This window comes from Platalea leucorodia, assembly GCF_965183815.1.
Source record: "Platalea leucorodia genome assembly, chromosome: 15".
Lineage (NCBI taxonomy): Eukaryota > Metazoa > Chordata > Aves > Pelecaniformes > Threskiornithidae > Platalea > Platalea leucorodia.
The window spans coordinates 7,501,179-7,518,934 of NC_138837.1; the positions used below are offsets into that span (position 1 = coordinate 7,501,179).

The following is a 17,756-nucleotide window of genomic DNA, read 5'->3' on the forward strand; positions in this document are numbered from 1 at the left end:
AAATACGATCATCTTAGGTCTAAAATTTCATGGCCAGCTTCAGTAAGGACCAAATTTTCTAAGTTTTTTTTAGTATCGCATTAGATATTCCCCTAAGTGAAAAGCTGGATAGTTTATTTTCTAATGCAAATTGATCAATTTTTAAGGAAAAAAGAGGCTTTCAGCTGCTGATGGCCTTGGCAGCAAAGTCAGGTCTCTTGCACGGCACAGCAGTAACATTTATTGGGAGCAAAGAGATGAGCAGCCCAGCTTTAAATTCTCAAGACATCAACAGTTGAAATCTATGTTACGACAAAAACATCCAGAAAAACAAAATAAGGAAGTTGAATGAACTGCAGAGAGATATGCCCCAAATGGAGCCAAACAACAAGCAGTGTTAAAATGCTGACCCAAACGTCCCCCACATTCGGTGATGCTCTGCTACACGCACTAGATCCGGGGAAGTGGTTACCGAGACGTGACTCACCGCCCTGGTTTGACTCAAGGGGGACTGTGGCTCTTGGCACTTCAGAGGATGGATACGGTTCTGCTTTGCTTGCAGACTTAGAGCACGGCACGGGAGGGAAGCTCTACGAGGGCACAGTACCGATGAGAGCGCTTCCCAAAGCCCATCTCAGGCAGGTTCAGGATTACTCAGGACTGTTGTGGAGCGGGAGTGTATTTTCAAATTTTTTTGATGTTATTGAGTCAAAGTCTGAGGTCACTCCTCCCTACCAAAAATGAGGCAGGAAGAAATAGAAGAACCAGAATGCAGCTACTGAGTAAAGAAAAGAAAGTGCCAATGGTGACGGGAAAAAAAAATGGTGATAGTTTGAGGCACTGGACGTAGAAAGGGCAGAAAAGCTAAGGCAGGAATAAAGGTAGGAAGCATGAAACATAGGATGACCATGCCCATATTGTTCAGGGCCCAGCCAGCGAGCTCCTTTAAAGGGAAATGAAAAAGCCCCATATCATTTCCTACTGCTCAGCAATGTCTCCATATGAGAACCTCTACTTAATAAACTTTGATCGAGAGAAGCCTCCCCCCATGGAGGACAGTTCACAAGCACTCAGGAAATTAGTGGGATTATTGGGGCTGGGCATTTGAAGACATAAATGTTTCGGATTTATAAGAAACACATTTCATAATCACTCTGCCTAGCAGTAGTTTGGAAGGGGAGGAGACAGGGCAGCAGCTCCTGAATGAGTATGGAGAAAAGAAGAAAGACTCAACTGTTCTTGAGAAGAAAGACCTGATTGTACTGTGAGGTTCAGGGGGCTTCACTGGGATCACTGGGAAGTAATGGGCTCTTGGCCTGCTTGTGGAAACCCGAGTGATGAGTGCAGGTAGAGCTGGCTGGCTGAATTCAAAGAAAAAGCGAGATGGGGAAATCCTATAAAAAAGATCTCAGATGGAAAGCCTACCGCTAGCGTCACTCCGACTTTCCTTTCAGCTGAGTTCCTCAGCTTAAAATGTGGAATCCAACCTAAAATCTTGGATCCCAAACTCTCTGCTTTAGTGCAATTTCTTATCTGCATGCAGATGTTGCTCTGAAATATGCCACTTTTGGTTTTGTGGATGACGAGGTCTATTTAACTTGCTTTTTCTAAGCAGTCACAGCGTAAGGCAGCAAAGAGAATCATGTACAGAGCAGTGCTGTGCACTCTGAGCTGGTCTGGTTTGGTCTGATAGCCCTGAACTGCCACTAATTTGTTGTTTCTGGGAAAATCCTTTTTTTCCCCCTCTTTGCCTCTATTTCCTCATGTCTAAGGAAGCTCAGGAGACAAAAGTGCCACCAAAAGGCTTGATCGGTGGGTGGGAAGCTCAGGAAAAGTGGAGGCTCTCATCCCCACTGAGCTGTGAAGCTTTCATACACGATGACACCAAAATGCTCCAAAGAATTATCCAGTGCTGGAAGCTGACAACTGGGAAGAAAGGAATAGACAGAGCACTTGGGCAGCGTAACTCCGATTTACACTAATAAGCACTACTTGTGCTCTTTTTTTCCTCCCCCCAAACACTAAGGGTTAATATCTTCCTTTTGAAGGACACAGATACCTTGGGGTTGTGGAAGAGGAGGGGAATGAAATCCTCTCTTGCAATAAGGAGGGGAATCTGGGAGTAACTGCACAAAAAGTGCATCTCCTTCGTCTGAGTCAGGAGAGAAACCGTGCCAAGTCAATGGGATTTATTTCAAATTCTGGCTCATTTCGACTCCTATTAACTCTAAACGAAGACCAGCTGCGATCAGCCTGCCTTCCCGAGCGGCAGAGGCCAGGCAGCGCTGGCTGACTCACTGCAAGGGCGAACGGCCCCTCGGCTGCAGGAGAGCAACCTCGGTCGCTGCAAGCACCGGTTCCCTGGGGATTGGGAGAGCTCTGTGATTCCCTGCAGGATTCCCAGGGCTCACAGGCAATGCTGGTCCACTCCGAAGGTTTCAATGGATTTAGTGGGTTGAGTCACAGGTACCAGAATAGCAGACAAAGGGGAAAAAAACCCCTCACAATAAAATCTCCCAAACAAGAAAATCCAGCATGTACCTCTCCATAAAACAGGACGTTTGGACTTCCACAGAAGAGGCTGAGCCTGGGACCGTCAGCGATGCACTGATTATGAAAGCAAAAGAAGGAGATGCTGATTGCAGCTAAGGGCAGAGCTGCCCAGGGATGACAACATCGCTTCTAGAAGGGGAAGGAGAGAGACCTGTGGGCTGCAGCTCTGCGCAGAGGCACTCGCCCTGACCCTTGCTCTCGCCCCGTTCAAAGCAGAGTTTAAGCTCGTTTGACTACATTCCTGAGCAACTTTATTCGCCTTTGATTTTTGATGCAAGGCAAATACCTGCTTACGGCTTTGCTGGATATTGGTCCACATGAATAATGATAGTCCAAGGCTGTTACACAATGACACGCCGTGGCCAAGTGCAAGCACCTTCAGCTATAGAAATTAGACTCCAGTATAGGAACTGGCCCTGCTGATGTAGCAGCTACTGGAAAGGACAGGCTGTAGGGCAGGAAAAGGGTGTCCTGATCTGTCCCCTCCTCCCGTGCGGCAGGGGTAGCTGTGGCTTGGGATGCGGATCATGCACAAGCCCAGGAGACGTTCAGTTCTGCAGCAAAGGGCCCATGCCCTTTGACAAGCACAGCTGTGCCAGGAAACACCTCCTGAGATGTGTCTGGCCTGCGGGCCAACGCAGCCCGCACCGAGCCACTGCACAGGGCACAGGAGCGGGGCTGCGGAGCTCCCCGTCCCCCTCTGCCCCTGCCACCGACCGACCTCCTGCATGACCGCGGGCAAATCACTTTATTACTTTGTGCCTCTACTGCTAACGCATTATTCAAGGGCAAGGTTAGGGGTAACAACACTCATTTCCTAGATTAAGGGTGTGAAGAGCTCGCTGTTACCTCTGGCACGCTGCTGGGGCTGCCACAGCCCTCCCCTGCACACCGAGCCCAGTATTCTCCATTCCTTCCATTCCTCAGTTGGAGGGTAACCCCCTCCAACTCGAAAATCCTTTCAAGTAAGAGCTCCACAGACAACCCATAGACCAGGGCACAAAACCCAGCTTTTCCAGGAAACAACAGCTCAGCACATTATCAAAAAAAGCATAGATTCCTGCATGGACAGCAGAGATTAAAACCAGAAGGGACTCCCGGATTGTCCTTCGGCAGCCTCAGTGTTTTCAGGGAGCTGAATGCCATGTAAGTGATGTGGCGTTGCCAGCTGTCGCTGAGCTCATGTGTTCAGAGTGAATGGCTGGATTCAGAGACAGCAGAGCGAGGCACTTTGTTGCAGAAAATCTTTGAATCATGTTTTCAGTGGCAGGAAACAGAAAAGAACAAAGAGCAAAAAACCACTCTGGGACAAATTCTGCTCTAAGTGATGTTTGGACAACTCCATAATAGAGCAGCGTCTCGGATGAGAATGAGCTCCTGCTCTGCCCTGGCATTACAGAGCCCAGAAACCAGCCCCATCTCAGCTGTGACCATAGCGCGCCGTTTCTGGAGCGACTCTGCTAGTTCAGAGCAGAAGGTCCATCCTGGCCAGCAAGTCCTCCTTCCACTTCAGGATTGTAGCCTGTAGACGATGGATAAACAAGAACACGATGGGAAGGATGCTGTCCTCAGGACACCATCCAACACTGTGTAGAGTTGCTGCCGCTCTGGGGAGCGACGTGGCTGAGACCACAGCACTGGAGCCAAGAGCCACGAGTTCACCCAGCGATCTGTACTGGGCTGGATAGTGGCTTTATCCTTTTCAAAGCAGTGTGAGTTCCCTCGAAAAACCTTCTCAGCTCTCCATGCCAGCCCAGTTCCGTCACTCTACCTTCTTGGAGACCAAACAAAAGGACTTTGGACCTTGTCGCATGAGAGCAAAAGGATTTACCAGCCCTTAGAGCTCTTTTGGTCTGCTGGTGCACATCTGCACCATGCAGCAGGGCCGGCACATGCAGCCAGATCTTCTCTGATGTAATTGTTTATGGCGATTTATACCATCGGAGCGTCTGGCTCAAAGCTTTCCGAGTCCTGACGTGGCTTGAATGACACTGCAGATAGGATTTCAGGTTAAAAAGGAAGTGGAAAAAGAAAAGAACTCGGCTCCCAGTTTTGCTGAACAACGAGGGATTTTCTTGTTTCAGAGCATGTTGTATTTCATTACCTACAGGCTCTCCAATTGCTTTCCTGGAACTGTAAAAAACCTCGCTATCAGATGTCTGCCTTGTATGACAACCAGCACATTACGAAAACCACAGTGCAGAGCTACGGAGAGCAGCTGGAAACCCACCACCTCCCTCCTGCCAACTGGCTTGGGCCTTTCGCACAGCCACCGGCGGATCGGCTGTCCTCTGAGGGAAAGGCTGAAATGCCGTATTTTCTGTAGGTGGAGAGGAGAAGCAGCAGAGGGGAGCACTTTTGGGGGTTTTACTCTCAGGGACCACTTGCCTGTGTCCAGGTTGATGGTTGCATACCAGTGACTTCAACCTTTGACTCTTATCTTCTGTTGTGAAGAGCAGGATTGACTGGCAGCTGGATCCTTTGTAAACGTACATTACTCTCCAACAACGTTGTTTGGATATTTCAGGCTCCGTGGCACCATCCCCTCATACAATGACAGGACGGTAAATAGATTAGCTTTTTATTTTGGCAAACTACACCGTGACATTTGCATTGCTGATGGATGCCATGCCAAGGTTCGACAGGCTGTTGTATCTTCCAGTCTCCCCACAAACTGCAGAGACATAGCCTTGTCCTGCCTTGCCTGTACAGAAAGTCTGGATCTCCAGCGGACAACTCCTGCTCCCCGCACTGTTGACCCCAGGATCTGCGTCTCCAGCCAGTCTCTCTGAATGGAGATGCCCAAACAGTCCCTGGTGCTCTACAAGGGGAAGAGATCTTCAGCTCTTTGCTGCTCAAATGAGCCAACCAGAGGACAAATGGCCAAGTCCAGAAGAGAGTGAAGATCAAGGGAAGGCAACAATTTTGTATTAGAAGAAGACGGAAACGACTGGGAGAAGATAATATGCAAGACAGCCGCTCAGGAAAGGTGCACATCTCTGATGCGATCTTTGAAATCTCAAGTGGATCCTGCACTCAGCTGTGTGTTAGTGTTTCAGGTGCCCTGGTTTCTCTCTTATGACAACTGGCCCGTCCCTCTGCTGAGCAGGAACTGGAGTTGAACGGAGCAGTGTGAACTTGGACAAAGTGACCAAAAGATAGCGGATACTCGTGTATCTCAGCTCCAGCTGCCTCGAGTCCTGCCAACCACAGCTGTGAGACTCACGGACCATCTCAGTTGCCAGGTTTGTTTGCTGAAATCCACTGGCTTTGAAACATGTACAAACTACCCCTGGAGACTCGGCTGGGGCCTCCCTGCTGCTTTTGTTTGAGATTTAAAACCACAGTGGAAACCGGTTTTCAGATATGTTAATACTGGAAATGGCTTAGCCACGTTAAAGCTAACGATCTATGAAAAATGTTTCTTAAGCACCAAGGGAAGTTTGGTTGTGCTCGGCTGGTAATGTTATATCAGCATCGGGACAGCTTTCTGGAAAACAGAACCTTGCTCAGTAAAGCCAGACTTGTCCCGGCTGTAGGAATTGATCGCCGGATGAACGTCTCTCTTCTGCATGACCCAGAAGGGCAGCACTGACCCTTTATGCTTCCTCCAGCTTTAGCACCTGTGAAGGTGCTCCAGGACATCCCTTCATCTGCTGTCTCTCAGGGAGCCCTACGACTGTGCAGACCGAAGAACTGCTAACCTCTTTCCATCCCTTGCGCTGGCCCGTCGCCACGTGGTGTGCAAGCTTGTACGCACCCTGCCAAGTTCCCCAGCTTCCACCTGCTCTGCGGCTACACGGGGCGTTGCCAGCACCAGGCCTTTGCCCCAGGCCAGTATGTGCAAACTGGGCTGAAAATGTACCAGCGATAAAGGCAGATCGTTTCAGAGCAATCAGGCACCTCATTTCCTACACCTGTCAAGAGGACACTTGATAGTGAAGTGTCATGTTCCTTTAGACGTAAGCAAAATAAAGATTAAGGCTAAACATGTCCGTGGTGTTAAGGAAGAATCTTCAAGAAGCGGCGTAGCTGCAGGGACAGGGTTTTTCCAGAGGCTGTTGCTGTTTGTGGAGGGCACGTCTCTGTGGGTCCCCTCTAGTGCTGAGGCAGAGGGCAACACAGGGCCAAGCCAAAGTGGAGGAGAAGCTGGTCTCTATGTCCATGACTGCAGATGGGCATCAGTTTCCTCGAGCTAACATGAATCTCTTCCAGAAGCAGAAGATGAGCTACACACTCCCAGATGGAGGTCAGTTTGTTGGCACAGGTAACTAAACAGATCCTTGTGTGTGTCTCTCCCACTAACAGCACAGAAGCATTAACGTGTTCTCTGGCCTCTTTGTAGATGAGCAGGTTATCTCAACAATATTGGAGCAGAAGCAAACATCTCTAGCCCAGGGAAAAGTCAGTGGATCCAGGCAGGAATGCAGTGAAGCACGGATGTAAGGACTCCTGGGTGTCATGCCAGGAGAGACCAAATGAAGATGCAATAGCTAAAGATGAAGTTCTCTTTAAAACCATCTAAACTGAGCATTGGACAGCGTAAAACTATCACACCAGATGTATTAAAACCATATGCAACGTGCGTAATGTGTAAACACACAGTATCTGCAGCACACCCAAACCCAGCATGCCTCCTCCCTGCGATGCAAGTGCCTCCACGCCTTCCCCAGGCAATTTCCATGCCACCCTACAAATCCTGGACAGGAGTTTGTCACTGTGCAACCTTGGCACTTGCCCGTGGGTGAATACCTTCAGGATTTTTCCCTGACAAGATTTTTGTTATCTTTGTCCATTGTACACGTTTGTGGTGGGCTGTGCCTGTGGTGGCTTTTGTGGTATGTCTTGCAGAGGATGGGTTGACTTTATATTCCAGCTTCCAATCCTCAGTTGAAAAGGAGAGGGTTGCAGTTATCGCTAGCAGTTTGCATCTCCGAGCTGTCATCTTTATCTTGGCAGAAATCTAAGGAAGATCCCACTGATATTTGTACATTTTCTCCATGGGAAGGTAGGATAAAAGTCTCAAAGAAAAAATGGAAAGAGAAAAACTATTTGTACTTCTGTCAGAGGACTTCCATCTTTAAATTACCTCAGCGAGCACAGGAACACCAGCCTATATATTAGGTAACGGCCAGGCGTTTGGCAGAAGAGGCAGTGCTATCTGGAGCCTACGCAGGTCTCTGAAAGTCTGCTTGAGTTTAGACACAAGGATATACAAAGAAGCATATTAAAATAGTAGATGGAAATACAGCACTCTGCAGTAAAAAAAACAAAAGGGAGTGATTATGAGCAGGAATCTTGGCTCTATTGACTTTTTTTTTTTTTAAACAAAACAGAAAACGGCATCATGTTCCCAGGGACATGCTGGCAAACAGCAGGGATGGAGTCTGAAAGAATCTATATTTTATACTCTATAACTTAATATGGCTTTTGCATGATTTTAGTATTTTTATTGGTTCCTAAAACATGCACAATATAAACACGTGAACCAGCCAGAAGTACAGCACGCGGAGGGCCGGGCGCTGAGGGCGGCTGTCCAGCCATGCCAGCCTGCAGCTGGGAGGGAGCTGCGATACTGGGGACCACCCCTCGCCCGGGCTACGGTCCCAATCCTGCAAAGAGCTCCCTGTGGGTACAGGGGCTGTGGCCAAGGATGGCCTTATTTGGGGCAGGACTACAGCCTTATTCTGCACATTTATGGTGCTGCACCGCAGTATTAAGCCAATGTTTCCACTTTCTAGTCAAGTCAGTGCTCAATTCCCAACCTCAGCCCCAAAATAACAGAAATCCAGCCCCTTTGCTCTTTCCATCCCCTCACACCCTTCTCCCTGCCCTCCTTCTAGCCAGCCACAACATCACCAAAGGGAAAACCAACACACTTCAACATTGAGCATCCACCCAGTGCTCAGAGCTACCTGCCTGCCCTGCTGCCTGCCACCCATCCCGGGCAGGGATTTCAGAGCTGCCATCAAACTTGGTCTACTCGTTCCTTCTGACATGCCAGGGCTGACCACATGCCTCCCGGAGACGCGCGGGGAGGGAGCTGGCACGGCCTCCGGCTGCAGGAGCAGCAAGACTTGTGCTATGGGTGAGCACGGCCGTGCTGGCCAGGCTGGCCGCATCCGACTCGACCGGGCTATGGCTTCACAGAAGGAGCCTTGTGAGTCCATGCTTCCTACAACTTTGATCCACAACAATAATTACAATGAATAAATCATGTCATCAGGCTGATAAACTCCACATTTCAAGCAGAAGGGCCTGACTTGGCTTGCAGAGCAGCCCACTGGGGCACTGGGCAGACCTATTCTCCATCTGGCACCACCAAACGAGCCCCAGGCCAGACCCTGCCTGACTCCTCTGGCCCCGCAGCTCTCATCTCGGAGCCAGAATCACATTTTTTCTTTCTATGGCACTGAGATCAGACCTCCAAGCAAACCAGACGTGCCTAGGATATTCATTGAGGATTCAAGAATAATTTCCTGCTAATTTCTTCTATTTGTTTTCTATATTTAAGGGGGAAACCTTAGAAGGGAAAACCAGAAGCAAGCAAGTAATCATCGAACAAGAGTGAGAGAAGGCAAAAGCTGGCCATTTCCAAACTCCAGGCCAAGGCCAGCTGTGACAGCCAGGAGAAACTCAGCTCCTCGCAGCCCTCTGTACACCCCTCTTTAATACCCTGCGAGGTGGTCCATTTTACAGATGCAGCAGAGAGGCACAGTGTCCCAAAGCCTACGGCAGACCAGAGAAGTGATCCACATCTCAAGTGTGTATTTTGATTGAAAGACCAAACAGTCTCCTGGATGTAGTTTTTCACAAAAATAACAGACTTTATGACATTTGCAACAAGTCACATCTCAGATGACCTCCTGCCCTAAGCAGTGTCCTGGTTCACTGCCTGCATCTCCCTCTCAATCTGCCCCCAGGTGCTTTGCTGCAACATGGCATGCCCTGTTACAGTAGTATTAACGTCTACAGTAATTACTGCCCTTGTCGATAAAAATAAGAAAAAAAAAAAGAAAAAGCCCATTTATTTCTTGCTAGGATTTAAATGCAATCCAGCCTCCCAGACACAAGACTGCAAACTTTCTTTTGTCCTCTTGTTGTACAAGGATCTCGACTCTTCAGCTGAGCCGGTTTGCCTTCTGCAGGCCAGAGCTCGGTGTGTGCCAGCTGTGCCCCGACGCCTGAGCTGGGGAGCACGTACTGCACCTCTGGGCTCACGCTGCAGCCAGCAGGAAGGTTAAAGTCATCTTGCACGCAGGGATTTACACAAGAGCACGCAGCACTCTGATGATCCTTTTGGGGCTAGATGCAACTGCTAATTTGGAAAGCAGAGTGCAGGTGGCCCTATGGAGGGTGCAGAAGCTGTGCTGGGCCAATACCCGTACCCTGGCGATCTGAGACAGACGCACAGCCGCCCGTGCAGCGCCGGGAGGAGAGCACTAGTTCCTACAGGAAACCCACGGCCCAGCTACGGGGGGAGCGGGCTGGTTTTGCAGACTCACTCGGACACCTGTGATGCCGGGATATCCAGGAGGCCCTTCTTTTCCCTTCAGTCCTTCGTTGCCTTTTTCTCCTTTCTCTCCTTCTGGACCTTGCTCTCCTTTGTCTCCCTGTGGAAGAGAGGAGGGTGGGAGCTTTTCATACCCACACAACACATGGGTCACTGTACACGGCTCTTGCAAGGAAAAAACCCACCACATAATTAATATTTCAGGAGTCTGAGAGGAAGAAAGCCTGCAAGCAAAAGGATGAATGAGGATGAGTCATAATACGCTTGACATTTAAAAAATGAGCAAAACCAGGTTTCTTTTTTTATAAAGTCTCTTGGCTGGAGGAGAAGGAACTCCCCCATTACACAGGGTAATCTGAACCCCTTTGCTTCTCCTGCAATAAGGCCTGAACTCCCACAGGAATGAGACAGGCAGACAAGACCTGAAAGTCTCCCCTGCCTCACCCAGAAGCCCTGAGTTCGGGATGCTGAAAGATTTTTAATAGGACGGCTTTGTCTGGAGCGGCCGCTTGGCTCTTGCTGCCAAATGGGAATCAGCCCAGGGCTTGAATAAACACTGCAAAACAGTGTCAACTTGCCCCTGTGAAGGATTTGTGGTCCCAGCAGTAGGTAGCGTGTCAAATCACTGGTCTTACATTTGATGGCACAAAATTTTATGGAGACAATCAAAAGGCCCGTTCTGTACTGACTGTCGTTCTCCACTTGCACCTGCGTTAGCGAGAGCATAGCAACATCTCTCCTGGTTAAACGAATGCTCCTGCAGTGAGCAGTGGCTCTTCTACTGTCCAGAGACACATTCAGGTTGAAAGGATCTGGTTTGGTTCAAGAACTCTTGGGGACAGTTAGAGGTGGTAAGAATACAGAAGTCTTGACTGTCTCTAAGGAGGCGTCTTTTGGTCCAACATTCAGAGATAAGCAGATGTAGAGACACATGGCAAATAGTTTAACCAGAGCGAAGCAATAAACTGCATTGTTGTGGGACCGGCTGCTTTTTCTTTCCATGGAACAAAATTGTTGGCCTGTTTGGAAAGGCCGGCTGTGCAGGGACAGAAATCAGAGTCCTGTTCCAAAGGCAAGGTAGCAAACTCACAGCAGCTAGATAAAGAGCGCAGTGCAAGCCCTGAGCGAGCACCTGGGGCTTTGCCAAGAGGAAGGGGATCTGGTTTCTTTACTTGCTAACAATGTTCTGGTCAGCGGTGCAGGGGAGAGTGACGGACAATTCTTGATTTCCCCTGCCAGGCCCGGGAATTCCTGATTAGTTGGAAAATTAATCTGTAAAGACTCAAATAAAACAGACAAATTGTTGGAAACTAGATTTTGAAGAAGTTGACCTTTCTGGAGATCTGATCAGATGCCAAAAATGTGGGTAGAGGAGTGAAACAGGAGGAGTCCGTTATGTGTACTTGCAGAAAAAGGGAGCAGGGCAGAGGCTTTTTGCAGAGAGGACCCAACAACCCCCTTGGCTTCAACCTGCCCCTGGGAACCAAAGGGCCCGAACGCATGGAGATGCAGGTGAGAGCTGAAACATGCCACGAGAGTGAGGTTTACCTTGACACCGTCCGGCCCGGGTGGCCCGCTGTCCCCTTCCAGCCCTGATTCTCCCTACAAGACAGAAGCAAGCAACATAAGGCTGTACCTAAATATGCTTTTTTTCCCATGCTTTTGGCAGCTGACTCGTGGCAGTGAGTCAGGCTGCAGTGACAGAAGCCCAGCCCTGCACTTTGACACATGTCCTGTCTCGTACTCTAACGCTGAACAAGCTCTCCCTGGAGCAAGAGCAGGAGTTCAGCCTCTTGCTTTATTCTGAGCCATAGTTTCTCCTGCACGGACCCCGCTGCTGGCCTGCGGGAAGACCTCTTCCCCTGTGTTGAAAAGGGAACTCAGTCTGTATTCATTTAACCTGGGGCTTCCCCATCCCGCTCCAACAACTGACCTTAGTCCTGAGAAGGGACAAGAGCCACTGCCGGCTTCAATCCATGCATTCATCCCATCCCTGGCTCCCTCCTCCGTGTGCATAGTGCAGCCAGTGTTTCCCTGCTTAATGCCCGCCTTCTGCTCCAGCATCTCCCTGCCCCGTGCAGACTGTGCCCTCCCGGCTGCGCTCGGCGGGGAACAGGACGGGTCTGTTCCCACACTGCCCCTTTCATACGCGAGGTTGTCACAGCACTTGGCAAAGCCGCGCTGTAGCATCGGGGAGGCTCAGGTAAGCTGGTGAGCTCAGGCTGACAGGCTCTGCGAGGAAGGTGTTTCCATCACCCGCAGAAGAAACAAGGGCCCTAAGGGTTACGGGATGCCCGGAGCAGGGTCTGTCGGCCCAGGCTGTGGGTGAACAGGGAACAGAGCCTCTGGGGAACTGGCACAGCAGAGAAGCCCTACCAGAAGGTGACCATACTTACTCTTTGGCCAACAAGGCCTTGCTCTCCAGGGACTCCCAACTGGCCAGGATCACCCTATAAAGAAGGAACCACAGACATGGAGACAAGCTGTTTACCGACAGCAAGTGAGCATGAAGCACTTCCCATTGCACCCCTCGTTTTGGCTTTTTGTTTCCTTCACCCACACAAACACCTTCACTTCAGTTTGCAAGGGGGTCCAAAGGACAGGTTGGCATCACCAGCGCCTCTGCTCACAGAGGGCGAGCGCATGCCTCGCAGGCTCTGTTGCAGTGATGCCCAACAGGACAGGGGTCAAGGAGTGGTTTGTGCTGCCTGCAGCTGCAGAGCCAGAAGATATTCCCTCAGCATGGCCCTTCGCCAGGAAAAGCAGCAATGCTGGGTGCAATGCAGCGCTGCAGCAGACACAGCTGGCATGAGGGAGAAGAAAGCCAACAGCTCCTTGAGCCCCAGAATGATTGTGGAGGCTGGAGAAGAACCTGAATCTCTGACGGCACCAAAATGAGTGAACTGAAGGTGTTGGAGTTGGCAAACAAATGGATCTTGGCAACAGGCTGTGAGGCTGCCATTTAGCACTGGGGGTACAACGGCCACAGGGCAGCTACCTCCCATGCGTGCCCATCCCAGCTAAGCGCCTTGCAAGGAAGAGAGCTCGGGAAACACAGAGGCAGAAGAGGAAAAGGGTTTGACCTGTCCATACGTCTTGTCCTGCAGCAAACTGGTCTGCAAGCAATGACTGCCCAGAGCAACCCCAGCCTGTCCCAGCACTTCCCAGCTTCGGAGAAGGAGCAGCACGGGACTCTCACTCTCTGGCTCCCCAGCAAGGACGTGTCGCACTGACAGCAGGTAAAGGGCTGTTTGTGCAAATCATCGTGTCCTGTTCCCGAGGCAGGCAGCTAGGAGCACGGGAGCCGAAACACTCGTGCAGTATCAGTACGCCAAAGACACGGTAGCTCCAGTGAAGTGTCAGAAGATTTGCCAAGGAAAACATGGCAAAGGATGGGGCGGGGGGTGGGGAGCGAAGAACAGCAAAGAGGAAATTGCATTTAATCCCCACGTAGAGTCTGTTCAAAAGCTCTCCACACAGGAGCGAACCCTTCAAACCAAGCGGAAAGGGGGTTAGGATAAAATAAAAACCCTTCTGAGCTGCTCAGCACAGGGATCTTATTCAAACAAAGAGATGGTTTTTATAGGCCTTTCCATATGGACAAGAAGGTGCATTCATGGCTCTGGAGCAGAGCACCCTTCCCCCATAACCATTAGAGGAGTTCAGTCCCCACAGAGCTGAGGCTTGGAAACTGTGGCAGGACCTTGCCTAAGGGTATTTTTAACTTTGGGACCTTCTTAAGACTCTTCTTGTTTCAAATTAGAAGCTGCCTAGATCTCTGGGTCTCAAGGACTCTCTTCTCCACTCAGATTTTGGATCTGCAGAAGAGTTGAGCTTCATTTCCAAGGCCCTTCGCAGCTCTTGAGGCAGAAGACCCCTGGGACAGTGCTTCTCCCCAGCACCGACAGCCTTCCCCTTGGGATGGGGCTCAGGAATTTGTAACCAAGGGCTTAAAGTCAACCCGATTTTATTTTTTAAACTTTATCTTTTGTTGAATATGCTGTCTGCTTTGGCTGCCGCAAGGTGAAACTGCAATGTTACCCAGTCCTGCAGGAACAGAAGTTGCTCTTATCTCCTTGGTCTGACAGAGAAATTGCACTAAGGGCTTTTCTTACCTTCATGCCAGGTTCACCTGCAAGGCCAGGTTGTCCCATTGAGCCAGGCGGTCCCTGGAAAACAAAAAAAGATAATGAAAAAACCCATTGTAACCAAGTAGAAAGCAAGATCAAAGACATAATTCCTTTAGCAGAGACCTCCTGGGACAGCGGAGCCCTGGTTGCAATGTAATTACCTCCCCGGAGCTGGCTCAGGGTACGCAGCATCAAAGAGGCCCAGTACCCCCTCGCGCCTGGCTCCTGGGAGGGCTCCGCTCGTCTCTCGCCTCCCCTCTCCCAGCCCTGCGGCAGCCCCCCAGCCTCCTCTGCCAAGCACCTCTCTCTAACTCCTTCCAACCCCTCTGCTTTCTCAGGTTAGTAACCATGCTGGGGAGCAGCACTGGGGCTAGTTGGGAAAGAAGGGAAAAGGTCCAGAATTAGACTTGAAAGCCCTTCAACAAGGGCCCAGCAGGCTGGCTGATAGAGCGGCTAACGAAAGCGCGCAGCTGTGCTCTCGCTCCCTGCTTCCTGCAACCCCACTTCTCCGTTACGGCTGGCGTGAGCACGTTCTCCGTGCCGTCAGTCTCGTTTCGGTTAGGGTTAAGCGCTACCGCAGCCTCAGGGTTTGCACGCGCAGTGAACTGCCCCGCCTGCGCAGGAGCAGCTGCCCCAGATGACGCAGCCTCGAGCCGAGCCGTCGGCCCCACGCTCCTGGAGAGGCAGGGGCGCAACGCTGCGGCCAGCTCCAGGACAGCTAAAGGGAGCCAAGAACAGCAAGGTTACACCAAAGCCTTCAGCGCAAACTTTGGCAAGATTAGCCTTGACATCCGTCACCCACTTTCTCTGGCTCTAACGGGCCGGCAAACATCCTAATGCCAACGACCGGGCTTGGACCAGAAACCCCCAGGCCAGGGCTGCTGCCAGGCTGGACTAACTGAAAGTTGCTGGCAGATAAGACAACGTGGCCAACGTGAGCACAGACCCTGGCAGAGGCGCTTGGCATCCCTCAGGGAGCCAAAAATGAGTGCCTGACCTGGAAAACTACGGAAAGTAAGATAGAAAGAGGGAAGATGAGAGAATGACCTTGCAAACTGTTACTCGCTGTCCAGCTGCCACGTGCAGCCCTGCGATAGAGGGGTCACGTTCATTAGATACCGTTGGTACAGAGATCAATTGGGAGCTTTAATCTTTGTGCATTTTCTACTACCTCTGGGAAGCATGGGAAATGAGAATCTGTGAAAACAAGCCCAAAGATGGGACAGCAAAGCTTGTCTTTAAAGGATTTGAGTGGTTTATTTACTTATGATATTTGCTTTCCGGACAACAACCTCCCTTCTCTTTGCAGTTAGGAATAAAGGAAAAAAGAGCACAGAGTAAAAGGAGCACTCGGCTGTCCAGGGAATAAAGCCAGTTCCTGGCTTGCCGAAATGGATTCAAGCAGAGGAGGGAGCAGGGCGCATGTTGGGTTTACAAACAAATGGTCAAGTCACGCAACGAGAAAATTCAAGCTCCAATGAAAGCAAAAATCCTGCTTTGGTTTCTCCAGAGGTGCCAGTGCAGAGAAAGGCTCCTGGAAGAGTCACAGATTTGAATAAAGCTCTGTACTTTCTTGGTTGGCAACATCCAGAGTGGCTCGGTAGCAGCTTTCCAGCTTCCCCAGTGTGGTTTACCACGCTGAGAGCTCGTTCCATCCAGTCTAGCAGCCATGAGAATGGAAACTTTCATGACTCATACACTTTGCAGTAGGCTGCATTAAAAGGCACCTTTGCTGCTGTTTTCACAACCAAGTGAAACATCATACCTATATTACAGCTCAGGACCTACAGAAGGGAGCTACCCAAGGGGAACTGGCACATCTAGTGTAAACAGCCAAGACTATAATACTTCAAGGGGAGTGGAACCAAGCCAAGACTGCAGACAAGTTAGGGGGAAACCATGGAGGCATCTCCTGCACTCCATCAGGGCACTCTTTGGCAGCTGCTGCTGCTTTGGTTATGGTGTGTTTGTGCCATTGCTTCATGGCAACGGCAACCCAAAAGCACAGTCAGCAGCAAAGGCATTTCTCTGAGCTTCTTCCACTGGCTGCAGCGGCTTGTGATGGGACTACCATAGCAATCTGGGCTGGCTCACAAAACGGTGTCTTGTCAGCAATGGCACCAGAGAGGGGGAAAGAAAACACCGGTTTTCAGTTTGAATTGTTGCTGTATTTGGTCCCTGACTCTGCACCCTGGTGCAGAAAGGTGGTCTCTGGTGTGGTCGTAGAGCCATGCTCGGGACATGCTTGTTAGTGTGGTCAGCTTTGAAATGTTTCTTGTGTTGTGAAGACGGGTCTGCACGTCTACCAACTGGGTGCCTATGGGCTGCGATGAAAATGATGCTTGAATTTCTGATATTCACTGTTTGCTTTGGAAGCTGGCTTCCAGACTTGAGGGAAATCCTTCCCGCTTGTGTCCCCAGGTGTGGAAGGATGCACCTCTGCACATTTACTCCTCTCTCACTCCTGCCACTCTTGGTGTAAGGGGAAAACAAATAGGAGCAAAGATCAGACCTACCTTATGCCCAATTTCTCCCAAAGGCCCAGGTGGCCCCTGTGGTCCTTGTGGACCCTGAAAAACAGAGACACAAGGCTCTTTTCATGCAACTGTTTTCTGAAGGGCCATTGCTTTCACGGCCTGTAAGATAAAACACCAGTTCCCTCCCACATCACAGTGGAGCTACGCAGCGTGCCAGAGATGGCCAGTGCGATGGAAAAGCCAGCAATGGGTGTGCTGAGACACCTTATTAGGCAAACAGCACAGAAGGCCCTTCATCCTTCTGGCTCTTGCCTGAAACAACTGCAGTTGGCAACTGAAAATGCCTAGTTTACCCTCTCCCTTCACAGCCCAGGTCAGGCCCCACAGACACAGAGAGCAGGAGATGACCCCTCTTCCTGCTTCGGTGGTCCTGTTGGCCCTCCTTGAGGTCTGCGTCTTCACCTGTCACCTCCCAGTGCCTTCCCCAAGGCCCTGGGCTCAGTTCTGACACCATCAGCCTCCCTCCTGGTCCCACTTCTGCTCTACCTACCAGCCCAGCCCAACTCCTGTTACATCTGACCCTGTCCCAGACAAAACCTTGCCCTTCTTTTCTCCCTTCCTTTCCGAAATGGATCCCAGGCTGTATCCTACACTCTCCCTGGTTGATCCATGGACCCCTTTTGCTTTTCAGGGGTCTGACCTTGTCTTTCCTCATGCCTCCTAGGACTCTAGCCAAGTCTTTCACATCTCTGGCCACGCTGCAGTTGGCAAGGACAGAGAAGCTGGGAATGGGAATGAGTGGTGGGGAAGAGACAGACAGAGAGACAAATGAAGTATTTGTGTGTGTGCAAGGAAAGACAGATGAAGAGAGAGTGATGAGGCACTTGCCGGGTCGCCTGGAGCCCCTTTTGCTCCTGGAGGTCCAGAAGGTCCTTGGATACCCTAGAAAAATTAAAAATACCAAGGTCAGCTCCAACCCCATAGCAATCTTTTGTGCCTCTTGGCAGTGCTGTGCATCTCAAACACTCCAGTAAAAGGAGTGGGGAGGTGGCCCCATAAGTGTGAGGCACTGTCCAAGTTCTTCCTCCTGGACCAGGACCCAAA

The 17,756-nt window shown here is 50.5% G+C and overlaps 1 protein-coding gene across 1 annotated transcript in view; it reads right to left on the bottom strand.

Annotated features, from left to right (window-relative positions):
• The window catches only part of COL27A1 (collagen type XXVII alpha 1 chain), a gene marked incomplete at its 5' end in the record, with an annotated part of 160,917 nt that overhangs the window by 27,402 nt on the left and 115,759 nt on the right, over positions 1–17,756 (bottom strand). Inside the window, 6 exons of the mRNA XM_082327669.1 lie at positions 10,038–10,145; positions 11,594–11,647; positions 12,442–12,495; positions 14,161–14,214; positions 16,692–16,745; positions 17,541–17,594. Of these exons, the coding sequence (XP_082183795.1) occupies positions 10,038–10,145; positions 11,594–11,647; positions 12,442–12,495; positions 14,161–14,214; positions 16,692–16,745; positions 17,541–17,594 (378 nt within the window). The remainder of the gene's footprint in view (positions 1–10,037; positions 10,146–11,593; positions 11,648–12,441; positions 12,496–14,160; positions 14,215–16,691; positions 16,746–17,540; positions 17,595–17,756) is intronic.